The 27968-nt window shown below is 40.5% G+C and overlaps 1 protein-coding gene across 2 annotated transcripts in view; it reads right to left on the bottom strand.

The window, feature by feature from the left end:
• Positions 1-100: 100 nt before the first annotated feature.
• LOC125451652 (wolframin-like) overlaps positions 101-27968 on the bottom strand; it is a 39771-nt gene continuing 11903 nt past the window's right edge. Inside the window, exons 1-6 of one of the 2 annotated variants that reach the window (XM_048529081.2) lie at positions 18901-18992; positions 9857-10001; positions 4988-5158; positions 4785-4865; positions 3236-3378; positions 101-2284 (exon numbers count right to left, since the gene is read on the bottom strand). In XM_048529081.2, coding sequence (XP_048385038.1) covers positions 479-2284; positions 3236-3378; positions 4785-4865; positions 4988-5072 — 2115 coding nt within the window. In that variant the 5' untranslated portion in view covers positions 5073-5158; positions 9857-10001; positions 18901-18992 and the 3' untranslated portion in view covers positions 101-478. Of the gene's footprint in view, positions 2285-3235; positions 3379-4784; positions 4866-4987; positions 5159-9856; positions 10002-18900; positions 18993-27968 lie in introns of those variants that run through there. The other variant, XM_048529071.2, reaches the window with a different exon arrangement.

The raw sequence follows: 27968 nt of genomic DNA, 5'->3' as shown, positions 1-27968 counted from the left end.
TATATGAACACAGCAGGCCAAGCAGCATCAGAGGAGCAGGAAAGCTGATGTTTCGGGTCTGGACTCTTCTTCAGAGATTTCTGAAGAAGGGTCCAGACCCAAAATGTCATCTTTCCTGCTCCTCTGATGCTTCTTGGCCTGCTGTGTGCTTCGAACTCTATACCTTGTTATCTCTGTATTAAAACTATAGCTGGTATCTGCAAAGTAATTCATGGTCAATTCAAACAAGCATCCCAGGTACTGCAATTCAAAAATCCACTCGTAATTATTTCCTTCTACACTAATTCTGACCAGATAATGTTAAAACTGAACATAGTAAATGCATATTTCTACTGCCCTATACATGCTTCTACTTTTTCAGCGGGAAGGACCCCAGAATTGTGAAGGGAATATTCTGTAGTTTAGCTCTAAAGGCAGGAGTTCATCCAGCAAAAGAAAGATGTTAGCAACCATTTTTTTAAAGAGAAAAACCCAAGTTTTATTCAGCACATAAGAATGGTGCAAAGAAGAAATTGAATGCAAATTTGAAAGCTAGCTTCACAATACCTCTCCAGTCATGTTCAATTTTGACATGCCTTGCTGATGCTGGTGTTAGCTTTGACATACAGTTAAGGCATTTGATGGCTTTCAGTTCAAAGACTGGCCATTTACTGCCCAACTTGCCCTCCAAAATGGTACTGAATTCCACAATACTTCCTTGTCCCAAATTCAGCAGAACATTTTTGAACTCATTACTAGCTCTTAGTACAATATCTTTGGTTGCATCATCTTCAAGAGTTTCATTTCCATTTGAACCATAAGGCATTCCCATAGTTATTTCAAATTTATAGCGACAAAACTTTTTAAGGTGGCAGGTGTGCTTTGTGAGGAATTTAAGCCGACAAAGATCTTCCTCCATCACAGTCACGTTTTTGGGATCACATTCAGGATATGTGTCACCATACAAGCATCTCATCCAATCACTTAAGAAGTATGGAAGCATATTTATTGCAGACTCTGCACTGTTCTCAATCTCAGTAATACGGACATATTTGAACCTTCCTGTCCACGTTACTCTATGTCCCTCAAGATGACCACAAAGGATCTGAACTTGAGCCATGTTAGTCTCTTTCCAAGCACGAGGCCCACAAACAAAGCTATACTGCTGCCAGGTCAGAGTAGAATTGTACACCTTCATACCTTCCGACCTGTACACATAAACCCAACAGAACATCATAATTGCAGTGAGCCAAACCAGAATGAGCTTGACAATGGAGCTTCTCGTCAGGGACTTAACTAGTGCTAACAATGTGCCAGTTGCTTTTGTCCACATGTGGAGGACAACTGGAATTGAGCACAATACAAGAGTGACAATGATCTTGATCAATTCCATGGAAATGAACCATTTTATTAATTGGATGAAAAGCATTAATGCAATACCAATGAGTAGAATTGGTAGAGCAAACAGAAACAGGAAATAGCCGACAGATGCCCGAATAAGACCCAATCCCGTGGCTGACCTCAGGAGTTCTATAGCCAGTTCACACCACATGAAGCAGACAAGGTATGGGATTAAGTAGCAGTACGTACCTTTAAAGTTCCTCAATTGTGCCATTTTGAAGAACAAGTAAAACAAGAAGAAGTACAAGAGGCAGGGAATGCCAAGATTCAACATAAAGATATTACCTATTGGTATAGAGATAAAGGGCTCCCCAATCAATCTTAAATAGGACCAGTTATCAGGAAGAGTGTAAAGGAACCCTATCACTGAGCATATAACCTCTGTAATGAGGGCCTTTCGAGTGTATGGCTCTGCACTAGTACTCAGACTCATATAAGATGTAATCAAAAAGAAAATTGCAATAACTGACAGCTCTGAACAAGGAATCCAATCTTTGTCAGCTGTGGGAAAGGAAAGAATCACAAAAAACACAGAGAGCATAAAGTGGATGTGTGGTTCCAAATGACTCCAACTAAAGTTCACCTCAGCCTGTTCTACATCTAGGTCTGGCTCAAAGCGCAGCAGCAAATCAGTCATTGTCCTGAAATTATCCCATGCTTTGCTATCCTGAAAGACTTTTAAAGTACAAATTACCATGGAAATGAAGGAGAGATAAAAGATGACTAAAGGGATGATGAAAGCAAAAAAGCTGATTGTCAAGTTGCTGATTATAAAGAAAAAGACAAGGGCATTTACATGGTGAAGTGGAATAATAGTATGCAGCCAGTGCATTCCAGCTTTGGAGGCAAAATCTATTAGGTGCTCCTTTATTTCCATTAAGGCATGAAGTGGATATTTCATGATCTGTAGAAGAAAACAGAAAAAGTACAATGAGATGTTCTATATGGTCTAGGAAGAGAGAAATTAGAAACTATGATCAAGTTAAAATGATCAGAAAAGATTATAAAATTATTGACATTTACCAAATGCCTGCTAAGTAGTCTACCGTCAACTTTCACAAATTAAAGAAGTAATACTCTTACCACACAGTGTAATCAAACCTATAAAATGTATAGGAGTCCACAGAGAAACAATGGATATGGAGGTTAAAAGTTTCTGGGCTCCTTATACAGCCCCTTCCAAATTCCAAGTCACTTTCATCTAGGAGGACAAGAGCAGCAGATACTTGAGAACAACACCTGCAAGTTCTCCTACATGCCACTCACTATCCCGACTTGGAAAAATATCACCATTCCTTCAACGTCAAGAGGACACAATCTGGAGCTCCTTCCCTAATAACATTCTGAGTCTACTAACACCAAATGAGCTGCAGCAGTTCAAGGTGGCAACTCACTACCACCTTATCAAGGGCAACTAGAGATGAACAATACATGCTGCACCAGCCAGCAAAACTCACATCCCATTAATGAATAATAAGGTGATCAAAATGCATTAACACAGTTTCCAGGAAGAAATCTTTAAAAGCACTTATCTAGAAGTCTATTTTGTTAGCTATTTACTCCAGTGATATTTAACATTTGGAAAATTTACAATCATCAATTGCAACTTACATGCAGAATTATTTATAGTTCTCAATCTCTGCAAGAACAAGAATTGATTAGTACTTAGGAGTATCGTGATAATCACTGATCACTACAGACAGTTTACAAATAATTCCATACAATTACTTTCTGTAATAAACCCCAGTTTCCAGTATTATCAAAAAAAGTGTCAGAATAAGAGTGACCTAATGTAACAAAGTACTGCTCCCGGCAAAGGTTGAATGGACAAATCTATTTGCATTCTTAACCATACCTTCTGCTGCAAAGGCAAATCTTCAGGTGGTTTTCCTTCAAGCCCATCATCCTCTCCCTGCATTAACAGGTTAGATGGGATAATTCCCTTGGCATACTTCTTTGTGATATCAACAAAATCATCTAACATCATGTCCTTGTTACCTGTGGTAGTAATAATAACAGTTTTGATTAACAGGAACACATTTTAATCCTTAATAAGATCATTAAGTTACACCAATGCAGGAGCTCCAATAAATGTTATTTATTGCTCAAGGTAACAAAACATTAGGACTCCACAAATTTCGTTTGTATTGAACGCTTCCAAGCTAAGTGAACTTTATTTTGCTTTGGTCTGACAACATGCCTTAGTTGAAGCCTACAGAATTATACCACTACATTTGTGTTGTACCAGCCAAGTTGCCAAATTCATACAATGGTTACATCACAGAAAAGGCCATTTAGCTCAGGGTATCTGTGGTGTCTCTCTGCAAGGGCAACTCAATAGTAGATACTTTTGCAACTACCTTAAACCTGTGTTCTCTGGTTCCCATGCCTTCTGCCAATGGAAACTGTTTCTCTTTATCTAGGTACTCCATCCAGATTCTAAAAGGAGAATAATTTCAATGTCACCTATCCAATCACGGAGTTGAACTCCTGCCTCCCCAAAACAGTTTGTCTGATGTAGACTGACAATAATAAAATCCAGCAGTCAAGCTTCTAATGACAACGGAAAATCAATAATGAGAATAAAGTTATAATCTAACATGCATTTAAGCTGACTACTTAATTTGTTCATCTTTTTGGTATCCTTTCCTTGTAAAGTTGCAATCATTTTAGGATTGAGGATTTGCAGTGGTTTGATTCTGGAAACATTAGGCTCATGTCCACAGTCACTTTAAGAACACAGGCACAATAGAAAATAGATTCAAATTCAAACCATGCTGATAGATTAAATGTAAGTGTTAACAGAACAATGGGTTAATACACTGACATCCAATCCTCTTAAATGGCTAACTGTAGTCAGGTATCTCAGCATTGCTGGTCATTTTATACGAGCCTCATATTAATGCAAGGCATTTGCAGTGACATAGGTACAAGTACTGAGTAGCATCATTGTACAATTGGGAGTTCGTGGGATAATCAATTTTCTTCTGCAGCTTGAAGACATATTTCCTGGTTTTGCTCTGCTGTTGTCCTGCTTACTCCACTTGTCCTTCTAAACTTTTCATCTTTGGTTTTAATGAACATGAACTTCAAAGAACACAGCAAAGCAGAAAATAGAAATTGAGATAACTTTGCAAATAGCACAATATAAATGCCTGGTACCGATATCCATTTCGTACAAAGATTTTGAGAAGAAAATCTCCATGCAGCACTGATTTGATTTTCCCACTCCTGGTATTTTACTTCACTTTCAAACAAGACAGTATTTCTTGAACTAATGCTAAAAGTGGTATTGAAATGAATTTGAAATAGATTAATAATTAAATTATGTGAATAGTAAATTTCCTCATGTAGCCATTCAAGAGTTACAAAGCAGGAAGAGCACTAGCAGGTTATGATCTTACTTTGAATGCTGACCAGTCGCTCAAGCACTCGCCTCTCTTTCTGCAGCATTTTTGGGACAGGGCCAGGTTCTGCCTTGTTACCTGCATGATGATAAAGCCAAGCCACATTATAACACAGTCAATGTAATTCTGAAAATGTGTGAATCTTTTCTACATTGCTGGGTCTTTAGAATCATCTCAATGAACTTTCACTTTTGTCCTACCTTCAGCATTGATGTGACTAACGTTCTCCAGAATTTCAGAGACAGCGACTTGTTTCTTTCGGTTTGGGTTAAGCTTATGATACATGATTAAGGTAGCCTTCCGCACAGCCCGCTCAAACTCACTTTCATTTGCAAGCTGCTTCACCAATTCCTCGTTCTCAGATGTGATGCCTTAAGGAAAAAGTAGGTATCAAGCAATTTTTCCTGAAAACTGCATGAACACATGCAGCCATCCAGTAACCTAGAAAGTACCGTGAAAACTGCTCACATGATTTTCCCATGAAGATGATGCAGCATGTGCAAAGTCTTTAAAAATACTGAACTTACACAGGAACAGATTCTACACAACAAAAGTAAAGAGTGATGTTCACATTTATTGTTGAAAATCTGCAAAACAATGGAAACAAAATATGTGACCTGAAAAATATGTAACCAGTGTGTTGGGCCAGAGACGTAATGGATAACGCGTCTGACTCCAGATTAGAAGATTTTAGGTTGAAGTCCTACCTGGCTCGAGTGCAGCCGACCACACTTTAGAACTCCCTGATGGTCTAGTAGTTAGGATTTGGAGCTCTCACTGCCACGGCCCGGGTTCAATTCTGGTCAGGGAACATAAACTTTGGGTGGTACGTTGGCTCAGTGGTTAGCGCTGCAGCCTCACAATGCCAGAGACACGGGTCTGATTCCACCCTCGGGCAACTGTGTGTGGTGTTTGTACATTCTCCCAGTGACTGCAAGGGTTTTCTCTGGCTGCTCCGGTTTCCTCCCACTGTCCAAGGATGTGCAGGTTAGGTGGATCGGCTAAATTGCTAAATTGTCTGTCGTGTTCAGGAATGTGTAAATTAGGTGGGTTAGACACAGGAAATGCTGGGTTACAGGGCAGGGGAATGAGTCTGGGTGGGATGCTATTTGGAGGGGCAGTGTGAACTTGTTGGGTTGAATGCCCTGTTTCTACACTGTACAGATTCTATGGAAACAAGAAAGCATTTAAAATGATTCCTCTCTTCCATATGTAGGTTTAGTCTTTGGCAATTGTTTTTAGAATTGATTCAAAATAGGCTGTAAATTGTGGATCAGTTTGCATTCTAGGTAACATCATGAGTGCGCCTCTGAAGAAGCATTGTTAGTCTGTCCCACTTGTTATTTATGTGGTCTGGTCTGATGTGGCAGTTTGCCTCATTTCTGGTTCCGCTTCATAGTGGTTGGTATCTGGGTTCTACTTCCACATGCTTGCTCATAGAGTTCTGCGTGGAGTACTAGGCTTCTTGGAATTCCTACATGTGTCTTTGGTTGGCTTGTCCTAGAATGGTTATGTCATCCCAGTCGAATTAGTGGCCTTCTTTGTTCAAGTGTACGGAAGTGAGTTATGGTTAGTGTCTCTTGGTAGCTAGTTGGTGCTCATGGCGACATAACCATCCTAGGTCAAGCCAAACAAAGACGTGCACGGAAATTCCTAGAAGCCCAGTACTCAACCCGGAATTCCAACAAATATGTGGAAATAGGCCTCATTTACCAACTACTATGAAGCAGAAGCGGAAATGAGGCCAGCCACCACATCAAACCGGACCCCACAAATAACCAGCAAGTTAGACCTACAATGCTTCATTGTAGGGGCGCACTGATGATGTTACCTAATATGGTGACGAAACATCTACAAACCAATCTAGCAGATCGACAAACAAATCAACAACCACACATCAGGCATATCTAAGAAATGAAATATTAAGCAATAGTCAAACTGACAACGAATAGATCAGATCTTAGTTCTGCCATATCCAGTTGTGAATGGTAGGGTATAATTAAACAGTTAAAGGAGGTGGAGAGGGAGGAACCGTAAATATGGCCATTCTCAACGATGGGGGAGCCAGCATGTAAATGCAAAACGCCAGATCAAAGTATTCGGATCTAGCTTCAGCTGAATGTGGCAAGTGAAATATATCTCTCTAATTCCTCCTGAGGTTCCCACCATCTTAGATGTCACAGATTCATTAATCTCGCCCTTCGGCCCATCAAGTCTGCACTGACATATCTGCCACTAAAGTGCACTAATCCCAATTTCCAACTCTTGTCCCATATCCTTGAATGTTATGGTATTTGAAGTGAGCTTTGAGAAGATTTGTAGCTCAGGTTGAGGTTCTGGATGTGAGTTTGCAGCTTCCAGCTCAGCGAGCAAACTCACATCCAGGTATTTGAAGTGTTCATTGAAATACTTTTTAAAGGTTCTAAGGTTTCTGGCCTCGACTATCATCCCAGACAGCGCATTGTAGATTTCAAGCACTCACTGAGTTCCCCCCTGGCCCGAGTCCCCTCTAAATCTCCTGACCTTTACCCTAAAACTGTGCCCTCTAGTGATTGTCCGCGCAATCAAGGGGAACAGCAGCTCTCTATTCATCCTGTCCATACCCCTCAGAATCTTATACATGTCAAACATGTCCTGTTTAGCCTTCCCTGCTGTAAAGAAAACTCTCCAAGTCTATCTAATATCTCCCTATAGCTCAATTTCTCCATTCCAGGCATCACCCTAGTGACTGTCCTCTGTACTGTCTCTAATGCTAACACATCCTTCCTGTGATGAGGTGACCAGAACTGTATACAGTACTCTTGTCAGTTTTTTAAAATTTGATTCATTCTACACAATAATCAAGAAATCTACTTGTCAACTAGCTGTAAGTCACAAGGTGATGGAAGATTTTCTACTTGCCTGGATCACTAAAGTTCTAACACCACTCAAGAAGCTCCACACCATCCAGGACAAAGCACCCCGTTTGATCAATACCCCATCCAATATTTTCATCGTTCACTTTTCAAGCCTGCTATACACAGTGGTGATAGGGCGTACCCCATCTACAAGATACACTGCAGAGATTCATCAAAGTTCCCTTGACAACACTTTACAAACTCACAACCTCCAATTTTTAACCAGAGAATGCAGTAGGTACAGTGGAACGCCACATTCTGCAAGTTTCCCTCCAAGTGGCACATCATGAGTTGGAACAAGTTCACCACTCCTGGACTGCCACAGGGTCAAAATTCCTTCCCAACAGCACTGTTGGTGTTTGTAAACTCTGAGGATTGTAATGGTTCGAGAAGGCAGCTCATCATCCCCATTTCAAAGACTGTTAAGAATGGATAATAAATAGTGGCCCAGTTAGCAATGAATGAATTTTTTTAAAAAATGCAAGTAGTTTTCAACATGGAAAACAGAATTATTGATCCGTAGTTTCATAAGAGATCTAAAAAAGGTGGAAGACACAGACAGCCTACCACTGACCCATTTTCTAATCTGAACAGAAATTTCAGGGAGGGACTCTTTCCAAGAGCTCAGTAAATTCTGGTACTATGTATGTCCTGAAATTCAAGTCCATTAATTTTGCAATCATAGAATATTAATGGATGACTAATTAGTAAAACAAAAATGAAGCCTTTAAACTTCACGGCTTTATAAACCAACTGAGCTAAAATTCTAGCACTTATACACAGTAGACAACAACTGAATATCTCTTCACAAAACCAGCCAGATATGTCATAAAACATCCTGATGCTAGCCAAGTTATCAGGCTATAGGGAGAGATTAAATTGCAATTTCACGTTCTCTGTGTGTTTATTTGCATATTATTCAAGTCAGTCTTTGCCCACTTTCTACTGGAGTGGGCAGACCATTTATTAAAATTCACTCATACTTTCCCTGATACTTTGAGGAAACTTTTCTTTCTGGCACTGGATGTAAAGTTAATTTTACATAAATGCAGTGACACTTCAAAGCAGCTTTGGGTCAATTCTGACAGGTGTGATAAAGCACCAAAGTAATGTACATCCTTCCTTCTCACCAATTTAAAATGAATGAGCTCCCAACTTACACTTACTGTTTACACTGATCATTTATATACCTTGCGGAGATTCCTACTTTCAGGATGCTGAGCCTTAGCTGATTCAATTTCTTCTCTTCTCACGACACAGTTCTCATTAACAACCCTTTAAATCGGCCCAAGTTGGCTCCTTTATGTTTGAGTGTGGGAGCACACAACAAAAGCAATATAGGGGTTTTAGCCTTAAACAAATTGCCTGCACGTTTCAAAATAAAATGACAAGAGGGGAACAACATTTCATTACCTTGAATCATAAAGTACACAGCACAGAAACATGCCATTTCTGCCTAACTGGTTTTGCCAGCTTTAATACTCCAGAGGTGTCTGCCCAGCCCCCTGAGAAGTGGTATCTTCCTTGTGAATCAGTTTTCACTCTCTCTGGATAATAAAATGTGAGGCTGGATGAACACAGCAGGCCCAGCAGCATCTCAGGAGCACAAAAGCTGACGTTTCGGGCCTAGACCCTTCATCAGAGACGGGGATGGAGTGAGGCTTCTGGAATAAATAGGGAGAGGGGGGAGGCGGACCAAAGATGGAGAGAAAAGAAGATAGGTGGAGCGGAGAGTATAGGTGGGGAGGTAGGGAGGGGATAGGTCAGTCCAGGGAAGACGGACAGGTCAAGGAGGTGGGATGAGGTTAGTAGGTAGGAGATGGAGGTGCGGCTTGGGGTGGGAGGAAGGGATGGGTGAGAGGAAGAACAGGTTAGGGAGGCTGTTGCTGTTTTTCAGACTATGAAGACTAGGCATCAGTTTTACTGCCCCCTTTTAGACTTTTTCCCAAAGTATGGTTCACAGCATCACATCCAAAATTGCAAACTCAGTCTGAATAAGCTGTTTTGATACACTTGTGTTCTTTTGGCAATGTAAATCACAAAACAGGCATTTTTAAAAACACCCCTGCACCATATTAACCACATATTAACTGTATGGTACAAAAATAGTATGTTACCTTTACACCCATATGCTATTCCAAGTCTTTCTATGTTGACTATAAAGAAATTTACCTTTCCTTTCTGCAAGACAACTTCTAAGCAGTTTTCCAGCTTCTTTCTTGCCTTGTTTGGCAGCTTGGATCAACCAGTTTACAGCTGTACAGTTGTTCAGTTCTTCATCCTTTTTGCCAGCTAGCTCCAGGTAATATTTACCTAGCTGACAGCAAAAGATAAAAAGTGCATTATTTTTATTTAAAATAGACAAGCATGGAGGCTACATATGCAAATCTCTGAAGATGGCTGTCAACTTGAGACAAACATTAAAAGATGATGACTGGATCCTCACTTGTATAAATGTAGGCAGCGAGTACAAAAGCAAGAATGACACGGCTTTAGAAATCAGAGATTAGGTTTCAGCTGCAGTACTGTGTCTAAATCTGGACACTGTACTTTCAGAAGGCTGACTAGGTCTTACAAACTGTGCAGAAGAGATTCATTAGGAATGGTATTGGAGATGATGAATGTCCTTTACCAAGAAGGGCAGAGAATCCAAGGGTCTGCTCCTCAAGGGGAGGTTCAATAAGTGTTCAAAATGATAAAAGACCTTGATGTTTTCTTACTTACTCTGTTATCATTGATGCAAAAGTCAATAACTAGAGTATAGTCAGTCAAGGAAATTTTCAATAGAATCAGGCAAAATAAAAGGGCATTTTAGAAATAAAATGCACTCCACAAAATTTTGAGTACTGAATGCAAATTCAATCATAACTTTCAAAAAGGACGTTGGATGAACATTTGAAGGGGAAAGGGAAGGGAAATGGGACAAATTGCATAGCTGTCACAAAGAGAGGGAATAATGGGCTGAACAGCCTCCTGTGCCGGATGGTTCGGCGAATCCTACAATAAAGATGCATTTCTGGAGCAACAAAAACCAGTGACTTTACTTACAACTTTTTGTTTGTGCATGTTGAATATGGTACTTTAGCTCAACTATATTATGCAACCTATTGTCTACTATTAAAATAGCTGACAGTAAAATCTAAACAATTCAAACATTTGAAATTAGCTGTCAACTGACTACAGTGGTGCAAAGAAAAGGCAGGTTAAACACTGCATTCGCACTAAATCAATTCTGGAATATCTGTTGGGACTGCTTCTATTATGTGAATAGACGCACTTCATTTGGATAGCAGGCACCCAAGAAAGAAGTTAAATAACCTGAAAGAGCTCTTCGAGCCTATGAGAAAACATGTTATAATATCCTTGGTCTCATTGTGCTGCTAGCAACTATTTACAAGGTCTGCTGAGGTGAGGAAAACAGTAATTTTATTTTATTTAATAAATAGCTTATTTTGGCTTCATTTTGCCATGAGGCTGTAGAGACCATGCAAGAGAGAGTACCTGAGAGAATGTAACACCGTCTTTGATGATATTTTAGTGCAGAAATGAGTGCAGATCTGATCCACTGCCCCATAATACCATTTCTTTGAAGTAAAATATGACAATAATGTCTCTTCAACCACTCGACCACAACAGGTTTGCTCTCAAATTGAGCTGGCTGTCCTGGTTGGAGATCTGGCAGACTGTGCACTTTGTGGTGTTTGTCATTATTCCACTCTGTCTGGAACGATCCTCTCCTCTTTCTCCCTCATGTTTTGAAAGTTAGCACACGCACGCACACATATCTATGTGGCAGTGTAGAGGGTAAGTTCTGTCTTCTTCAGGGGTAGGCAATGGTGGTATTATCACTGGATTGTTAATCCAGAAACCCAGCTAATGTTCTGGATACCCGGGTACAAATCCCAACACGGTGGAATTTGAATTCAATACTTTTAAAAAAAGAAAATGTGGAACTAAGAATCTACTGATCACCATGAAATCATTGCCAATTGTTCACAAATGTCCTTCAGGGAAAAAAATCTGCACCCTCATCTGGTTTGGTCTACATACGACTCCAGACCCACAGCAATGTGGCTGACTCTCATATGCCCTGTGAAATGGCGCAGCAAGCCACTCAGTTGTATGAATCACTACAAAGTCTCAAAGAAATGAAAGTGGATGATTCCTCGGATATGGACAAAGGCACCAGAAATGACAACAGCAGAAACAGCCCTGTCAATCCTGCAAAGTCCTCCTCACTAACATCTGGGGGTTAGTGCCAAAATTGGGAGAGCTGTCTCACAGACTAGTTAAGCAACAGCCTGATATAGCCATACTCTCAGAATTGTACCTTACAGACAATATCACATACACCACAATCACCATCCCTGGATATATCCTGTCCCACTGCCGGGACAGGCCCAGCAGAGGTAGTAGCACAGTGATATTCAGTCAGGAGGGTGTTGCTCTAGGAGTCCTCAACATTGACTCCAGACCCCAAGAAGTCTCACTGCTTCAAATTAAACATGGGCAAGGAAACCTCCTGTGATTACCACATACTGTGCTCCCTTAACTGATGAATCAGTACTTCTTCATGTTGAACAACACTTAGAGGAAGTACTGAAGATGGCAAGGGCACAAAATGTGCTCTGGGTGGGGGATTTCAACATTCACCACAGAGTAGCTCAGCAGCAATATTACTGATCAAGCTGGTCAGGTCCTAAAGGACATAGCTCCTGGACTGGGTCTGTGGCAGGTGGCGAGGGAATCAACAAGAGGGAAAAACATATTGACCTCAGCCTTACTAATCTGCCAGCTGCAGTAGCATTTATCCATGAAAGTATTGGTAAGAGTGACCATCGCACACTCCTTGTGGAGACAAAGTCCTGCTTCCACATTGAGGATAACTTCCATTGTGTTGTGTGGCACTATTATCGTGCTAAATGGGACAGACTTCGCAAGGACTTAACAACTCAAGATCGGGCATTCATGAGGCGCTGTGGGATATCAACAGCAGCAGAACTATACTCTAGCACTATCTGTAACGTCATGGCCCGACATCTCCCCCGCTCAACCATTACCATCAAGCCAGGGGATCAACCCTGGTTCAATGGAGAGTTCAGGAGGGCATGCCTCGAGCAGCACCAGGCATACCCGAAGATGAGATATCAAGCTGGTGAAGTCACCAGACAGGACTACTTCCACACCAAAAGTAGTAAGTGATAGACAGAGGTAAGTGATCCCACAACCAACGGATCAGATCTAAGCTCTGAAGTCCTGCCACATCCAGTTGTGAATGGTGATGGACAATTAAACAACTTACTAGAGGAGGAGGCTCCACAATGATGGAAGAGCCCAACACATCAGTGTAAAAGATAAGGCCAAAGTATTCACAGCAATCTTCAGCCAGAAGTACTGAGTGGATGATCCATCCTGGCCTCTTTCGGTGGTCCCCAGCATTACAGATACCAGTCTTCAAACAGTTTGATTCACTCCATCTGATATCAAGAAACGGTTGGAGACACTGGATACCGCAAAGGCTACAGGCCCGACAACATTCAGGCAATAGTACTGAAGGTTTGTCCTCCAAAACATGCCACTCCCCTAGCCAAGCTGTTCCAGTACATTTATAACATTGGTATGTATCCAACAATGTGGAAAATTGCCCAACTATGTCCTGTACACAAAAAGCAGGACAAACCAACCTGGGCAATAACTGCCCAATCAGTCTACTTTCGATCATCAGTAAAGTGATGGAAGGTGTCATCAACAATGCTATCAAGCAGCATCCACTCAGAAGTAACTTGCTCAGTGATGCCCAGCTTGGGTTCCACCAGGGCCACTCAGATCCTGACCTCATTACAGTTTTGGTTCAAACATGGACAAAAGAGCTGGATTTCAGAAGTAAGGTGAGAGTGACAGCCCTTGATAATAAGGCTACATTTGACTGATTGTGGCATCAAGAAGCCCTAACAAAACTGGAATCAATGGTTATCGGGGCAAACTCTCCAATAGTTGGAGTCATACCTGACACATAGGAAGATGGTCGTTGTTGATGGAGGTCAATCATCTCAGCTCCAGGACGTCTCTGCAGGAGTTGCTCAGGGTTGTATCCTGGGCTCAACCATCTTCAGCTGCTTTATCAATAACCTTCCCTTTATCATAAGGTCAGAAGTGGGGATGCTTGCCAATGACTGCACAATGTTCAGCACCATTCGTGACTCTGCAGATACTGAAGCAGTCCATGTCCAAATACAACAAGATCTGGGCAATATCCAGGTTTGGACTGACGAGTGACATTCGCACCACACAAAAATTTTAGGCTATGACCATCACCAATAAAAGACAATCTAACCACCGCCCCTTGACATTCAATGGTGTTACCATTACTGAATCCTCTACTATCAACATCCTGGATGTTATCATTGACCAGAGACTTATCTGGACTCTCCACATAAACAGTGACTACAAGAGCAAGCCAGAAACTAGGAATACTGTGCCAAGTAACTCACCTCCTGACTCCTCAAAGCCCGTCGCCATCTGCAAGGCACAAGCCAGGAATGTGATGGATATTCCCCACTTGCCTGGATGAGTGCAGCCCAATAACACTCAAGAAGCTGGACACCATCCAGGATTAAGCAGCCAGCTTGATTGGCACTACATCCACAAGCATCCACTCCCTCCACCACCGATGCTCAGTAGCAGCAGTGTGTACTATCTACAAGATGCACTGCAGAAATTCATCATGGATCCTTAGACAGCACCTTCCAAACTCACTATCACTTCCATCTAGAAGGACAAGGGCAGCAGATATATGGGAACACCACCACCACCTTCAAGCAACCCAAGTCACTCACCATCCTGACTTGGAAATATATTGCCGTTCCTTCACTGTCACTGGGTCAAAAATCCTGGAATCCCCTCCCTCATAGCATTTTGAGTCAAGCTGCACCAGGAGGACCGCTGTGGTTCAAGAAGGCAGCTCAGCACCACCTTCTCAAGGTCAACTAGAGATGGGCAAGAAATGCTGGCCAGCCAGCAACGCCCACAACCAACAAATGAGTAGAATAGATTAGAAATGAGCAGTTCAGATGGAGCAAAACTAGACGAGTAGATGAGAACAATAGCTTAGGAATGCAAATCGTATATAGTTCTAGTTTAGCAATTCTTTTAATACCTGCACTCCTCATGCAGCCCCAATGTTGGCTTAAGAGTACAATGCTGAGTTGAAAACATGGACAAAGCCATATGATGCTGTGAACTTTTTAAAGTATTCATTTCCAATCTGTGGTCCACTGAGATTACAAAATTTCACTTTGCATGTGTTGCAACTATTTCCTTCAGTGATGAAATCACGGCTTCAGACATGTAACCCTGCACTTGTATGGCTTCTATCACCGGGGTGGGGGGTCGTAATACTATGATCAAGAACATTTTACCCAACTGCAGAGGTTCATGCAAAAATAGTTTCGTAGCCTACTGCAAAAGGTAGACATCAACAATTCTCTTGTCTCCTGATAATGTATAGCAAATAATACAGCTGGATATCTCTTTCAATGATTTTGAGAGATCTAGCCACAAATGGAATATGTTGCTCTGGCCGGGCATGTTGCGATATTCATGCAAACAAATTGGGAGCAGCCATAGGTTACTTAGCCTGCTCCACAATTCGGTAAGATCACAGTTGATCAAATTATTTCACATTACCACCAAATGTCAGATTCTTGGTATGCAAGAGGACGAAAGACTATTTAGCTCTGTCTTAAAAGCAACTAAATATTCTGTTTCCATTGTCTTGATGTTGGAAAGGCCAAAGGTACTCAACCATCGGAGAAAAAATGTTATTTTTGTCTTTCTTGAATGCAACCTCCTATTGTGAACTGCTCACCCACAGTTCTAGATTTTCCTACAAGAGCAAACATCATCTTCACATGCTGAGATCACTCAAGATCTTATATGTTTCAATCAGGCACCCTCTTGCTCTTCTAAATTCCAGTGGAGCCGAGCTACACTTGTTCTATCTTCCTTACAAGACAATCCATGCATCCTAGGTATCAGTCGAGTAAATTGATCTCTGAATCTTCTAAACTACTACTTTTACTACTACTACATTTACATCCTTCCTTAAAATGAGGTGACTAATATTTACAGAACACAGATTATGGTCTCACCAATGTCCTGCATAACCTCATTACTTTGTATTCAATGCCCCTCACAATAGACAACAACATCCTAGGAGTTTGTTTAATTCTTGCAATTCCAAAAGATCAGAAGTACAGACTACAAGGTGAAACCTTTTTCTTCCCCTCAGTCCTTTGGATTTTAACAACGATGACATTCAGTTGTCTGTAAGGCAACATTTGCTTTTTGATTCGATGCTTGAGCAGGTATACCTCAGTATCTTCCACTCATAGGAGAGTGAGTGTGTTATGGCTATTTTCTGTCTGCAGACTTTTGAAGTTTCTTTCTGCTGCCTTTGACAGTTTTATTTTTAAAAACACACTGCAGTTCGACCAAAGGACTGCAGTCAGATAAAATTCCCTCCACTTAAAAGATTTGCTGTCACTCACTGCCTTCAAAAGCAATATTGGATGACACAGCTCAATAACATGTAGCACTTCATCAAGTTGCAAAACTCTCCTGCTATATGAATTCTAAAAGTCCAACTTCCACCAGAGGTAATAGTTCTGAAAAAATGCTGTCACTTCCACCAAGCACCAGTTTGTTGGTTCTCTCACAAGGGAACTAATTCTTTGCTTCAACAGTAAGCAAATTTCCCTTTTTGCATTTTGTAAGTGTGAATGAAGAACTTTTCTTGGTGTAACTATGGATTCTGGCTTTGTTTCAGGACAGGGTGATGTGTTATAAAGCCTCCTGCTTTCTTCATCCTATGAACAGCTGTGGGAATTCAGCTCCGAAATGTTTTAGCTGATACTCCTGGCTTTCCACTTCCTCTACTCTGCCCATCAAATACAAGTCAGTTTTCTTGCAGAAGAGTGAATTGCTCTGGTTCAGTACTTAGAGTTTTATAAAATCATGAATGCCAATGGACAAGGTGAATAGTGAAAGTCTTTCCTGAAGAGTAAGGGAGTTCATGATTGATAATTTTAAGGTCAGAGGACAAAGATTTAAAGGGACCTGCAGGGCACCGTTTTCACACAAAAGGGTAGATGCAGATACAGTTACAAAATTTAAAAGAAATTTGGACAGGTAGGTGAATAGGTAAGGTTTAGAGGGATACTGGCCATGCACAGGCAAATGGAACTAGTTTAGTTTGGGAAACTTGATTGGCATGGATGATTTGGACTGGAGGGTCTATTTCCATGCTGTACGGCTCTACTACATCTAAGACTTCAATGATTTTTCTCTCTATATTGAAAAGGCTGCTTTCAGTTACCCTATGTTTCTGTATTCCTGGCCCATGCATAGAACAGCATACTGATTGACTAGCGTGCTCGTTTTTGCAGCAAGATTGAATGAAAAGCAATACGGGGTAAATTTTCAAAGTCAACTTAGTGACATTTCTGCTCATTTGGGGCCTGCAATCTGCTCAAAGCTATCCAGTAATAGCATAGGCTTCTTTCCCATTTTTCTGTCTTTCACTACCATCTTATAATATTCTTCACCTTGCTGGACTGTACTACTAAACAAAAAATTAGATTCGGATGAGGTAATGAAAGCATTTAACTTTTTTTGAGAAACAATTTTTTGTGGATTCATCCTGTCACAATAACACGAGACAGCAGGACCACCACTGACATTGTGACTTCCTGGGTTGCCGTATCCTGTCTTTTTAGAATATCAGTCAGACCTAACCCTGATAACACGTTTGCCACTTATTTTACCAGAGTATATTTCTATAAAATGTTCAGTACAGGCACTGCATCAAATGTACAGCGAATGTTTACATCATTTGATTGATTTCACCACTCAAATAACAGTATCAAACAAAAGGGAGATAACTAAATTATAAATCACAATAAAACTTTAGGCCGTCTTCCAGATTTAAGTGAAAGGCTTACATTTCTCATTAAACTGCAAGTTGGTCAGTTCACTGAAACCAAGTATTATAACATGAAGTTCATCAGTTAGATTTCACACATTATTTTTTTCAATTAATTATCAGAAAAATCAATAACACATTCGAGCCTGTTATAACAATGGAAACAAAACCAATTAGGGCAAAGGAAAATTTCAACTTTGTTCAGAAAAGCATTTCTATAAATCATTCCTGGACCATTTATTCTGAATAATAATGGATTATTCGAATGCATCTTGCAGCAGAAGTACTGACATAGGAACATATGAAGATACTACCAGATGAATCAGCCATTTTGCCCCTCAAAACTAACACAGGAATTGTGCCTGCTCTACCATTTGATATAATTGGAACTGATATACATCTACAACTCCACTTTCTCTTTGTCTCAAGGAGGTTCTGCCATTCAGTTGAATCAAAACTGATCTTTATGTTAACTCATCTACCTGCCTGGGTCTCATAGAACTCATTACCACTCAGATTTTTGTTTGGCAATCTCAGTTTTAAAATTTTCAATTGACTTCAGCTTGAAAGATTTCTACAGGAAAGAGTTCCAGATTTACCATAACAACTGTCATCACTGTTCCTGACATCAGCCCCAAACTTCTGCTGAAAGAGGTTACACCTCTTTGTTCTGAGCTCCATCATCAGAAATAATTGTTTCTTTTGCTCTAACCAACCCCTTTGCTCAGCTTGAATTTAACAAACTTAAATTTCAATTAGGCTTGATCTATTAAGGCAAGAAAAGCTAAATCTATACAGCCTAAACTCAAACATAACACCTTCAGTTATTGTCTCATTTTGGTAAAATAATGCAGTGTCATGCACAAGGCTAATATATGCTGGTACATTCCCCAGAAATCAAAACATAGTAAACCACAAGTCTGCATAGTTGTAACTTACCTTCCACCCTTTATTTTCTAACTCTCAAGATAAAGGCCAACAGTCCATCAACCTTTTTAAAAAATGCTTTCACTATATGTCCACCAGTTTATAGTGACTTCTGCAGTGGACCCCTTAATTTCTACAGTTTCCATGAAGAAAATACAGTGGTCTATCTTAGGTTTGACATGGATGGCCTTATTACACTAAACTCTAAATGCCACTTTTTGCCCATAACTTAATCTATCAACCAATGTCACTTTGCTGCTTTTTATTCCATCTGCATGTCCCTAATTAAGTGCCATAACCAACTTACATATACAGGTTTCTATTGTTTCCTCCCTAACCAGCGAGAAATCTTCACTAAATCAATATCCAAAACAGCACGGCCATCTCGAAATGTCTTGGTAAGCAAATTTGAGTGTAATGTGACACTGCACTGCAGCACTGATATCTGCTAGCTGGGCAAGGCCCCCAAAGGAGTTTTGTAGCTGCCTGTTCTGTTATGAAGGGGCTACAAGCATCATAGCGAAATCCAAATATTTAATGATAAGTCTCCCAAAATCTCAGGGGAAAAAAAATCTACTTTTGAGGAAAGAACAGTGGTTACTCCTCCATTCTCAAAAGTAAATTAAAATAAAACACTCTAATTTTCAAATTCACCTCAAAAACAAACATCTTTGAAGAATTTATCCAAACTATAATAAAGGTTTAGAGATTTTTTTAATGACTGAAAGGAGATTTTAACCTTTGAAGTAAGTTTAAAATCGATAAATAACAATTTCAATTTACTGCAAAATTACCACAATGCAGAAGAAAATCTTACTTCTTTTTTGCAGCTAATGTTTTCTCATCTATCCTCTCATCAATCCAGCAACCATTATCATTTGCATTCCATCTAATTTTCCACTTTAAAGTTAAGTTCTGATTTAATTTGTTTAAAGTTACAGTAGTCTGTTGACATTAATGATACAGCAGCCTTCTTGCCTCTTTGTGCCCTTTGTAATTGTCCTCAGTCACTCTCCCTCTGCCTTCATCCATTGCCACGTTATGCTCCACATGATCTTCCACTTTTGCATTAGCACTGCTGGGCTTCTTTGGCTACCTTTTCTTGGAGTCTCTGCTGCACCTGCTTTTTTTCAGTCCATCTTTCAATTAATTCTGGATTTTGTCCTTTATGGCTGCATTAATTCTTGCTTCCATCAAGTGGTCCAATTTCAGTCAAGCAGTGATCTCAATTTGTTCTGTACACCTATTTACTTTTACTGGCCATGCTGTTTCAGCTTACCCGGGTCTGGGAGAACAAACCAATTGTGTGAGATAGAAGTAGAAAGGATGGCATGAAATCCAGGGGCCACAGAGGTATGTATACAACATATGTAATGGAGGAGTGAAAGCACAGTGCTATGGGGAAGTCAAAAAATGTTGGAAGGCAATGGGAAAAACAAATGCTTCATGTGGAATTGTGTAGCTGAGGAAATCAAGGAATGAACTGTTAAGCAAGATCCAAGAGTGAAGGCTATTTAAAAACGAAATAAATGCTTTATCAAGACATTTGTTGGAGGCTGATGGCATTAGGGGATGAGGAAGAGTTACGTGTTAAAGTGGATGAAGGATGATTACAGTACAAGAGGGTAACCCCATGAGGATGGACAATGAACTGAAAGATAACGTACTGTTATGGGATAATGTGAAGTGGAAAAAGCGGTATGACACAGATCAAGTGATGAAATGGTGCAAGTGAAGATAATGCAGCAAGCAGAGATGCAAGTAGCAAGAAAGATCAAGGCTAGCACAGTGAAATCAAGAGGATAAATGGCAGCTGGAAAAAATAGGAGTGAATATCAACAGTACATGGAAATCTAAAATATATGGAATGGGCAGACAGATACACTCCATATTTGTCTACAAAATCATGACAGGTATAGACAAGGTGGATAGCAAGAAGCTTTTTCCCAGAGTGGGGATCTCAATTACTAGGGGTCATGAGTTCAGAGTGACAGGAGGAAAGTTTATAGATATGCATGGAAAGTTCTTTACACAGAGGGTGGTGGGGGCCTGGAACGCGTTGCAAGCAGAGGTGGTAGATGCAGACACGATAGCATCTTTTAAGATGTATCTTGACAGTTACATGGATGGGCAGGGAGCAAAGGGGTGCAGACCCTTAGAAAACAGATGACAGATTTAGACAAAGGATCTCGATCGGCGCAGGCTTGGAGAGCCAAAGGTCCTGTTCCTGTGCTTTAATTTTCTTGGTTCTTTGTTCTTTCTTGATATCAAGACAGAGAAAAAACACAGGCTTGGCCTCAGGAAAATCAAAAATGATTATAGCTCCATTCATATTGCTTTCATTTTCTACTTTGATTCCTCTTCAACTTTGCAAAGCCAATGTCAGCCTTCACTTCCAGTCAATGTTCAAATCACATTCTAACTCTGATTCAAATGTAGCCACCATTCATTTCATGGCATTTTCCTCCCCTTTCTCCACCACAGCGTAAGGACAGGCATAATACACAAAGTGAAGGATGAGTGCTCATCAGCTTGGGGTGAAGGCCAGAATAAGGAGAGATTTGACAATGAGGTGGGGAATAGAGTAGTGCAGATTCAAATTGGTCTGGGTCAGTAGGAGTGAGGAAGAATCAATGAAATGACGGGAGGGATCATGAGGGAATGGGATGCAGGAAGAGATAAAGAGATGAAGTAAAAAAATGGAAGTTGGAATGCAAAGCTTGGAGACGGCAAAGGTCCAATTTGCGATAGTGATGCACAAATGTAGAGATCTGTGGAACAACTATCACAAGCTAAACATAAATTCACAAGCCTAGTAATTTGCATAAATTTATCCACACATATGAAGAATAGCCTTTTGTAAACCTCTGTATCTACACAATACATCTCAGCACACGGTAAATCAAAACAAATAGAACACACAATGTATAGTTTTAGTCTTCAGATCCAATAAAAGGAGAATACTTGCTTTGGAAGGGGGAACAAAGGTTTAACACATTGATTGCTCAGATGACCGGGCATCCCAGGAAGAGATAGTACTTCAGTGGCCTATTTTAAGAAAAATTAAAGGCGATCTCATTGAAATTGATAAAATATTTAGAAGACTTAACTGGGTTGATAACCCTTGATTATTTTCTCTGTGGAGAGCATCGAACTAGGGGTTACAGTCCAAGGATAGCAGGTTGGCCATTTAGGACTAAGATGAGGAGACAGCTCTCATTCAGAGAAGAATAATGAATCCAAGGAACTGTCTGACCGTGGTTGTGGATGTTCAACTGTTAGTTGTATTCACTTAGTGCGACTGATCCCTATTTCTTATTTCTTTCAACCTGATAATCCTGAAATCTGTGCTCCTTGAATTTTCACCTCTCAGAAATCGTCAAATTTGCAAAACTACCAGTGATGGCCAAGACCAACCCCACAGCTCTGCAGTTCACTTGCTAAACCTCTTCGCTCTCTTTCCACTTTGAATACGGTACTTATAACCATCATCTTTGCACATGCCCTTATATCTCCTTAAATTACTAGATGTTAACTTTTGCTTGATTTCACGGCCTGAGTGAGTATGTAGCTTGGGGAATTTTGACGCAGTGTTGGAGTTTGGGGCAATGGGGAAGAAGTGGTTTTTGTTTGCTTTTCAGTTTCATAGTTTATAAGGTCTTTTTAACATGATATATTAAAGCTCACAGTTGGAAGCTCACCGCAACAGAAAGTGATATCATGGAAAAGTATAAATTCATTTGGTTGATAATAGCTATAATACAAATATTATAGGTTAGTTTCAGATTGAAGGCAAAGAGGGGAAATATTTACAGGCTACAAGCTAAAAGGCAACCATTAAATCTTTAAAAATCCACACTGTAGCAAGTGCTGGTTGCTTGAGGAACTCCGGCTCAGAGTTGAGGAGCTGGAACCCAAACATCAAAGACTGGGACACATCATGGAGGGGACAGCTACCTGAATGTGTGTTTCAGGGGGCAGTCACGCCCCTTGGATTAAGTACCTCAATTTCAGTCAGTGTTCAGGGGCAGGAAGATGTGATAATGAGGCGAGGAATGTAGATGCTTCCCAGAGGTATTGCTGAAGGAGCCTCAGCCCTTGAGCTTGTTAAATAGGCTTGAGATTCTCACTAAATAAAAAACAAAAGAACTGTGGATGTTACAAATCAGGAACAAAAACAAGTTGCTGGAAAAGCTCAGCAGGTCTGGCAGCTTTGTGAAGAAAAGTCAGAGTTAACGTTTTGCGTCAGGTTCTGAGGAAGGGTCTCTGGATGTTAACTGACCTTTTTTTTCTTCACAGATGCTGCCAGGCCTGCTGAGCTTTTCCAGCAACTTCTATTTTTGTTTGTGGTTGAGATTCTTGCTCCCTGTGTGGACGAGAGTGTGGACTGTAGGAAGGATGAGCAAACTAACCATGGTATAGGCCACCATTCAAAAGTAGGGGGTGAGGAAAGAGAAATAAAGTTTTAATCAGGGAGAGTATAGTCAAAAGAAAAGACTCTTCTCTGTGGCCAGGATTGAAAGTCCAGAAGGCTGTGTTACCTGCCTGATGCTCAGGTTCAGGTTATCTTATTTGGGCTGCAGAGGAACTTGGAGTAGGAGGGGAAAAATCCAGGTGTCACGGTCCATGTGGATACAAATGATAATAGGCAGGAGCAGGAAAGAGGCTCTGCTGAGGGAAAACGGGCAGACAGAGCTACATTAAAAAGCAGAACCAAAAAGATAATAATCTCCTAATTACACAAGCCACAAGCTAACTGGCACAGGATCAATAAGATTAAAGAGATAAATGCATAGCTCAGAGATTGGCATGGGAGAAACAGGTTCAAATACATGGGACATTGGCAGCAGTACTGGGGAAAGAGGGAGCTGTTCCGATGGGATGGGGTTCAGTTGCATGGAAAATTATGGAAATAATTAAAGAAGTGGAAAATATTGAAGTTTCTAGCACAAGTAATGGGACAGAGAGTATGCAAGGCTCAACAATTTAACTTCAGGCACAGCAGATAAGGAGACAACTGTGAGAAGTGGGGGGACAGTCAACTCAGGACTGAGGGTGCTATACTTAAATGTATGGTACAAAACAAAGTTAATGAACGTGTAACACAAATTGAAATTGACGGATACAATGTCATGGTTATTATGGACACATGGCTGCAAGGCTATCAGGACTGGGAACTAAAAATCCAAGGATACGTGTCCTATTAAAAGGACGGGCAGATGGGCAGTGGGGGTCGGCAGGGTTGCCTCCTTAGTAAGAAACAAAATTAAATCGATAGCAGGTGATGTAGAGTTGGAAGATATAGAATCTGTGTGGATAGCATTGAGAAACCACAAAGGAAAAATATCTGATGGGAGTTGTACACAGGCCTCCAAGGATACAAGTTGTACTGAAAGGACACCCAGACGTGAGAAATGAAATTAAATCAATAGCAAGAAGCGACACAAGGTCAGAGGGTGTAGAATCTATGTGGGTAGATTTGAAGAACTGCAAGGGCAAATAAACCCTGATGGGAGATATCTACAGGCCTCCTTGTAGTAGTCAAGATGTGCAGCAGAGAAAAATCAGGAGACAGAAAAGGCATTTAAGAAATCCACTATTTCAATAACCATGGGGAACTTCAATATGTAGGTGGACATGGAAAACCAGTTTGGTAGCGCATCACAAATAGTAGGACTTAGTGGAATCTATAAAATGCTTGTGGTGCAACCCACTAGCAAACAGGCAATTCTGGATTTGGTGATGTGTAATATGGAATACTTGACTGAACTCAAGGTGAAGGAGTAATGACTATAATATGTTAGAATTCACCCTGCAGTTTGAGAGGCAGAAGCAGTAATCAGAAGTAACAGTATTACAATCGAATAAAGGCAACTGCAAAGACATGAGGAAGGAGCTGCCAGGGTCGATTTGAAGGGGGTCCTAGCAGGGAAAATGGTGCAGCAGCAATGGCAGGAGTTTCTGCAGGTAAGTTGGCAAGCACAGGGGAAATTTATCCCCAGAAGGAAGAAAACATATTAAGAGGAGGATGAGGCAATCATTACTGGCAAGGGAAGTCGGGGCAACATAAAAACAAAAGAAAAAGCATACAAAGTGGTGATGATTAGTGGGAAGCCAGAGGGTTGGGGAGACTTTAAAGAACAGCAGAGGTCAACTAAAAAAGTAACAGGGGCAGAAAGATGAAACATAAGCTGGGTAGTAATATTAAAGAGGTTTGCAAGAGTTTTTGTAGATCTATGAAAGATAAAAGAGAGGGAAGAGTGAACATTGAGCAGTTGGAAAATGAGGCTGGAGTAGTGGCATTGGAAAACAAAAAAAAAGGCAGAAGAACTGAATAGATACTTTGCATCAGTTTTCGTGGTTGATGATACAACTGACATATTTGAACTTCAAACAAGTCACAGGACACAGGTGAGTGTAACGGCCATCACTAAGGAGAAAGCACTGGGGAAACTGAAAAGTCTGAAGGTGGATAAATTGTTCAGACCAGATGGACAATCCCCCGCCTAGTTCTGAAGCCAATAGCAGAGGAAATTCTTGAAACATTGGTGGTGATCTTTCAAGAATTACCGGTGTCAGGGAGAGTCCCAGAGGTGTGGAAAATTGCTAATATATCACCCCTGTTTAAGGGAAGGAGGCAGACAGGAAATTATAGGCCAGTTAGCTTGACCTTTTCATTAGTAAGATTTTAGAGTTCATTATTAAGGATGCGATTATGGACTACTGGGAAGTGCATTGTAAAACAGGGCCGAGTCAGCAGGGTTTCAAAGGAAAGGCCAGGCCTTTTAGAATTTTTGAGAAGATATGAGCAAGTTAGACAAAGGAGAGCAAGTGGACATAATCTATTTGGATTTCCAGATGGCTTTGATAAGGTGCCGCACAAGAGGCTGCTAAATAAGTCAAGAATCCATTGTGTTAGGGGCAAGGTACTGGCTTGGATAGAGAACTAGCTGACTGGTAGAAGGCAGAAATAGGACATAAAGGGGTCTTTTTCAGGATGGCAGCCGGTGACTAGTGGAATTCTGCAGAGGTCAGTAGCGTTGGATTAACAACTATTCACGTTTCCAACAATGCTCTGGATGAAGGAACTTGGGGTATTGTTGCTCAAAAGGCAGGTGGAAGGAAGGCAGTGTTGAAGAGAGAGTGCAGACGCACTTGGACAGGCTAGAAGAGTGGGCAAAGAGATGGCAGGTGTAAAGTAATGTGGGCAAACATGAGATTATGCACTTTGGTAGGAAGGAGATGTGTAGAAGGGGAAAAACTTCAGCAATCTGAAACACAAAGGGACTTAGGAGTCATAGGTCAGGATTCTCTTAAGGTAAAGTGCAGCTTTAGTTGGCAGTTAGGAAGGCAAATGCAATGTGAACATTTAAGAGGAACACAAACTTACAGAATATTGAGAAGCCTGGATCGAGTGGACGTGAAGAAGATGTAGAAGAAACTAAGACCCGAGGGCACAGCCTCAGGGTGAAGGGATGATCCTTTAGAGATGGGGGAAATTTCTTCAGCCAGAGGGTGGTGAGTCTATGGAATTCATTCCTGCAGAAGGCAGTGGAGACCAAATCTTTGAGTATATTTAAGGCAAAGTTAGATAGAATGTCAATTAGTAAGGGAGATCAAGAGTTATGCAGAGAAGGCAGAGAATGCACATCAGCCATGAATGAACCATGAAGAAGATTCAGGCTGAATAGCTTAATTCTGCTCCAAGATCTAATGGTCTTACATCTTGGGTGATTTTACAGGGATAATTTTGTTTTTTTTAGGATGAGGTTGTGGTAATTACACAAAATGCTGTCTTTCTGCAATAACTAGTGAGAGTTAACAGTTTTGAGGAAGTGTCACTGGACCCAAAATGTTAACTCTTATTTTTTTCTTCACAAATACTGCCAGACCTGCTGAGCTTCCAGCAACTTCTGTTTTTGTTCAAGAGTTCACATTGTTATTTAAAACAAATAGTTGCAAGAAATCAAAAAAGCAAGTAATGGTACAGAAATAAATCTGTATTGATCAAGTGCCATACCACATCCACAAGATCTCTTAAAACACTTGGTAACAAACTAACTTCCCTTGGTGCTCCTCCTAATGTTGTCAATCACAAAAGCTCAGTTGTGCACAGCATGACCATGCTAACAGAAAATTAAATGAAAGACTAGTTAGTATGTTGTTTTTATTAACTGAGGGATTAGAGTTGGGCAGGGCACTATGAAGTCCTCTGCAATTCTTTGTCTCGTACCCGGAAAGCTTGTCTGCGTATTTAAATAATCAAAATGACAGATAAAACTTTGGTTTAGCTCAACAAATGAAAAGTTACATTCTGACAATGAAGAACTCATTTACTATTGTACTAGCCTGGCTTCTATCAAATACAGAAATATATTTTAATTAGAGAATTAAAAGCAAACAAAATAAACCTAACTTCTGATTTAATTTGTTCACGGAATTGTTAGTTGGGAAGAGCTGGGATTTAAACCAAAATCCCAAAATATTATTTTGTGGATCTGGACACCATGCCACTGACCCCCCCCAAATAGCATCAACTGAGTGACTGAATACCAGTGGTATTCCAAATATGTAACAGAAAATGATCTGCAGTAATCTGTCTGCCTGTGCGCCAGACAAAGCTGATCATTTGCTAGATGAAGTATGTAAAAATTTATTCAATTCATATTATATAAAACATATTGACAATACAAAGGTTGTATTAATAACACAATGTATATTTTGGCAAATCTGGGAATTTATAATGATAAGGCACTGGAGACGGTCACTTATTCAAAGGCCAATGCCAACTCTTTGGAACAGCTATCCACCATCAGTCCCACTTCCATAGTCCTTCCCATAACCCAGCAACTTCTGATCTCATTACAGCATTGGTCTGAACATGCACAAAAGAAACTGAAGTCCAGAGTTGAGAGTGACAGCTTTTAACAACAGGCTGCACGTGAAATCCAGAAGTTCTAGCAAACTTAGAATCAATGAAAATTAGGGGAAAATTCACAGTCTGTTAGGGGTCAGTAATCTCAGCTCCTGAATATTACTGCAAGAGTTTCTCTAGGTAGTGTTCCATGGCCCAGCATCTTCAGCTAGATCAGCAATGCCCTTCCTTCACTCCTAAAATTAGAAGTGTGAATGTGCACGTTTGCACAATGTTCAACGCTGTTTGTGAATCCTCATTTGTTAACAAATTAACAAATGCAGCAAGACCTGAACAATATGTGGGCTTAGGTTGATACTAGCAAGTAATATTTACTCCACATAAGGGTAAGGCACTGACCATCTCTAACACAAGAAAATATAATCATGTCCTCTTGACATTTTATGGAGGTTGCCAATGATCAGAAACTGAATTAGAAAAATCACATAAATACTGTGGCC

Source organism: Stegostoma tigrinum, chromosome 1 (assembly GCF_030684315.1).
Source record: "Stegostoma tigrinum isolate sSteTig4 chromosome 1, sSteTig4.hap1, whole genome shotgun sequence".
In the NCBI taxonomy this organism is placed as follows: domain Eukaryota; kingdom Metazoa; phylum Chordata; class Chondrichthyes; order Orectolobiformes; family Stegostomatidae; genus Stegostoma; species Stegostoma tigrinum.
Note: the sequence above shows the minus strand (reverse complement) of the source record. Positions and strands in the feature narration are given on the sequence as shown.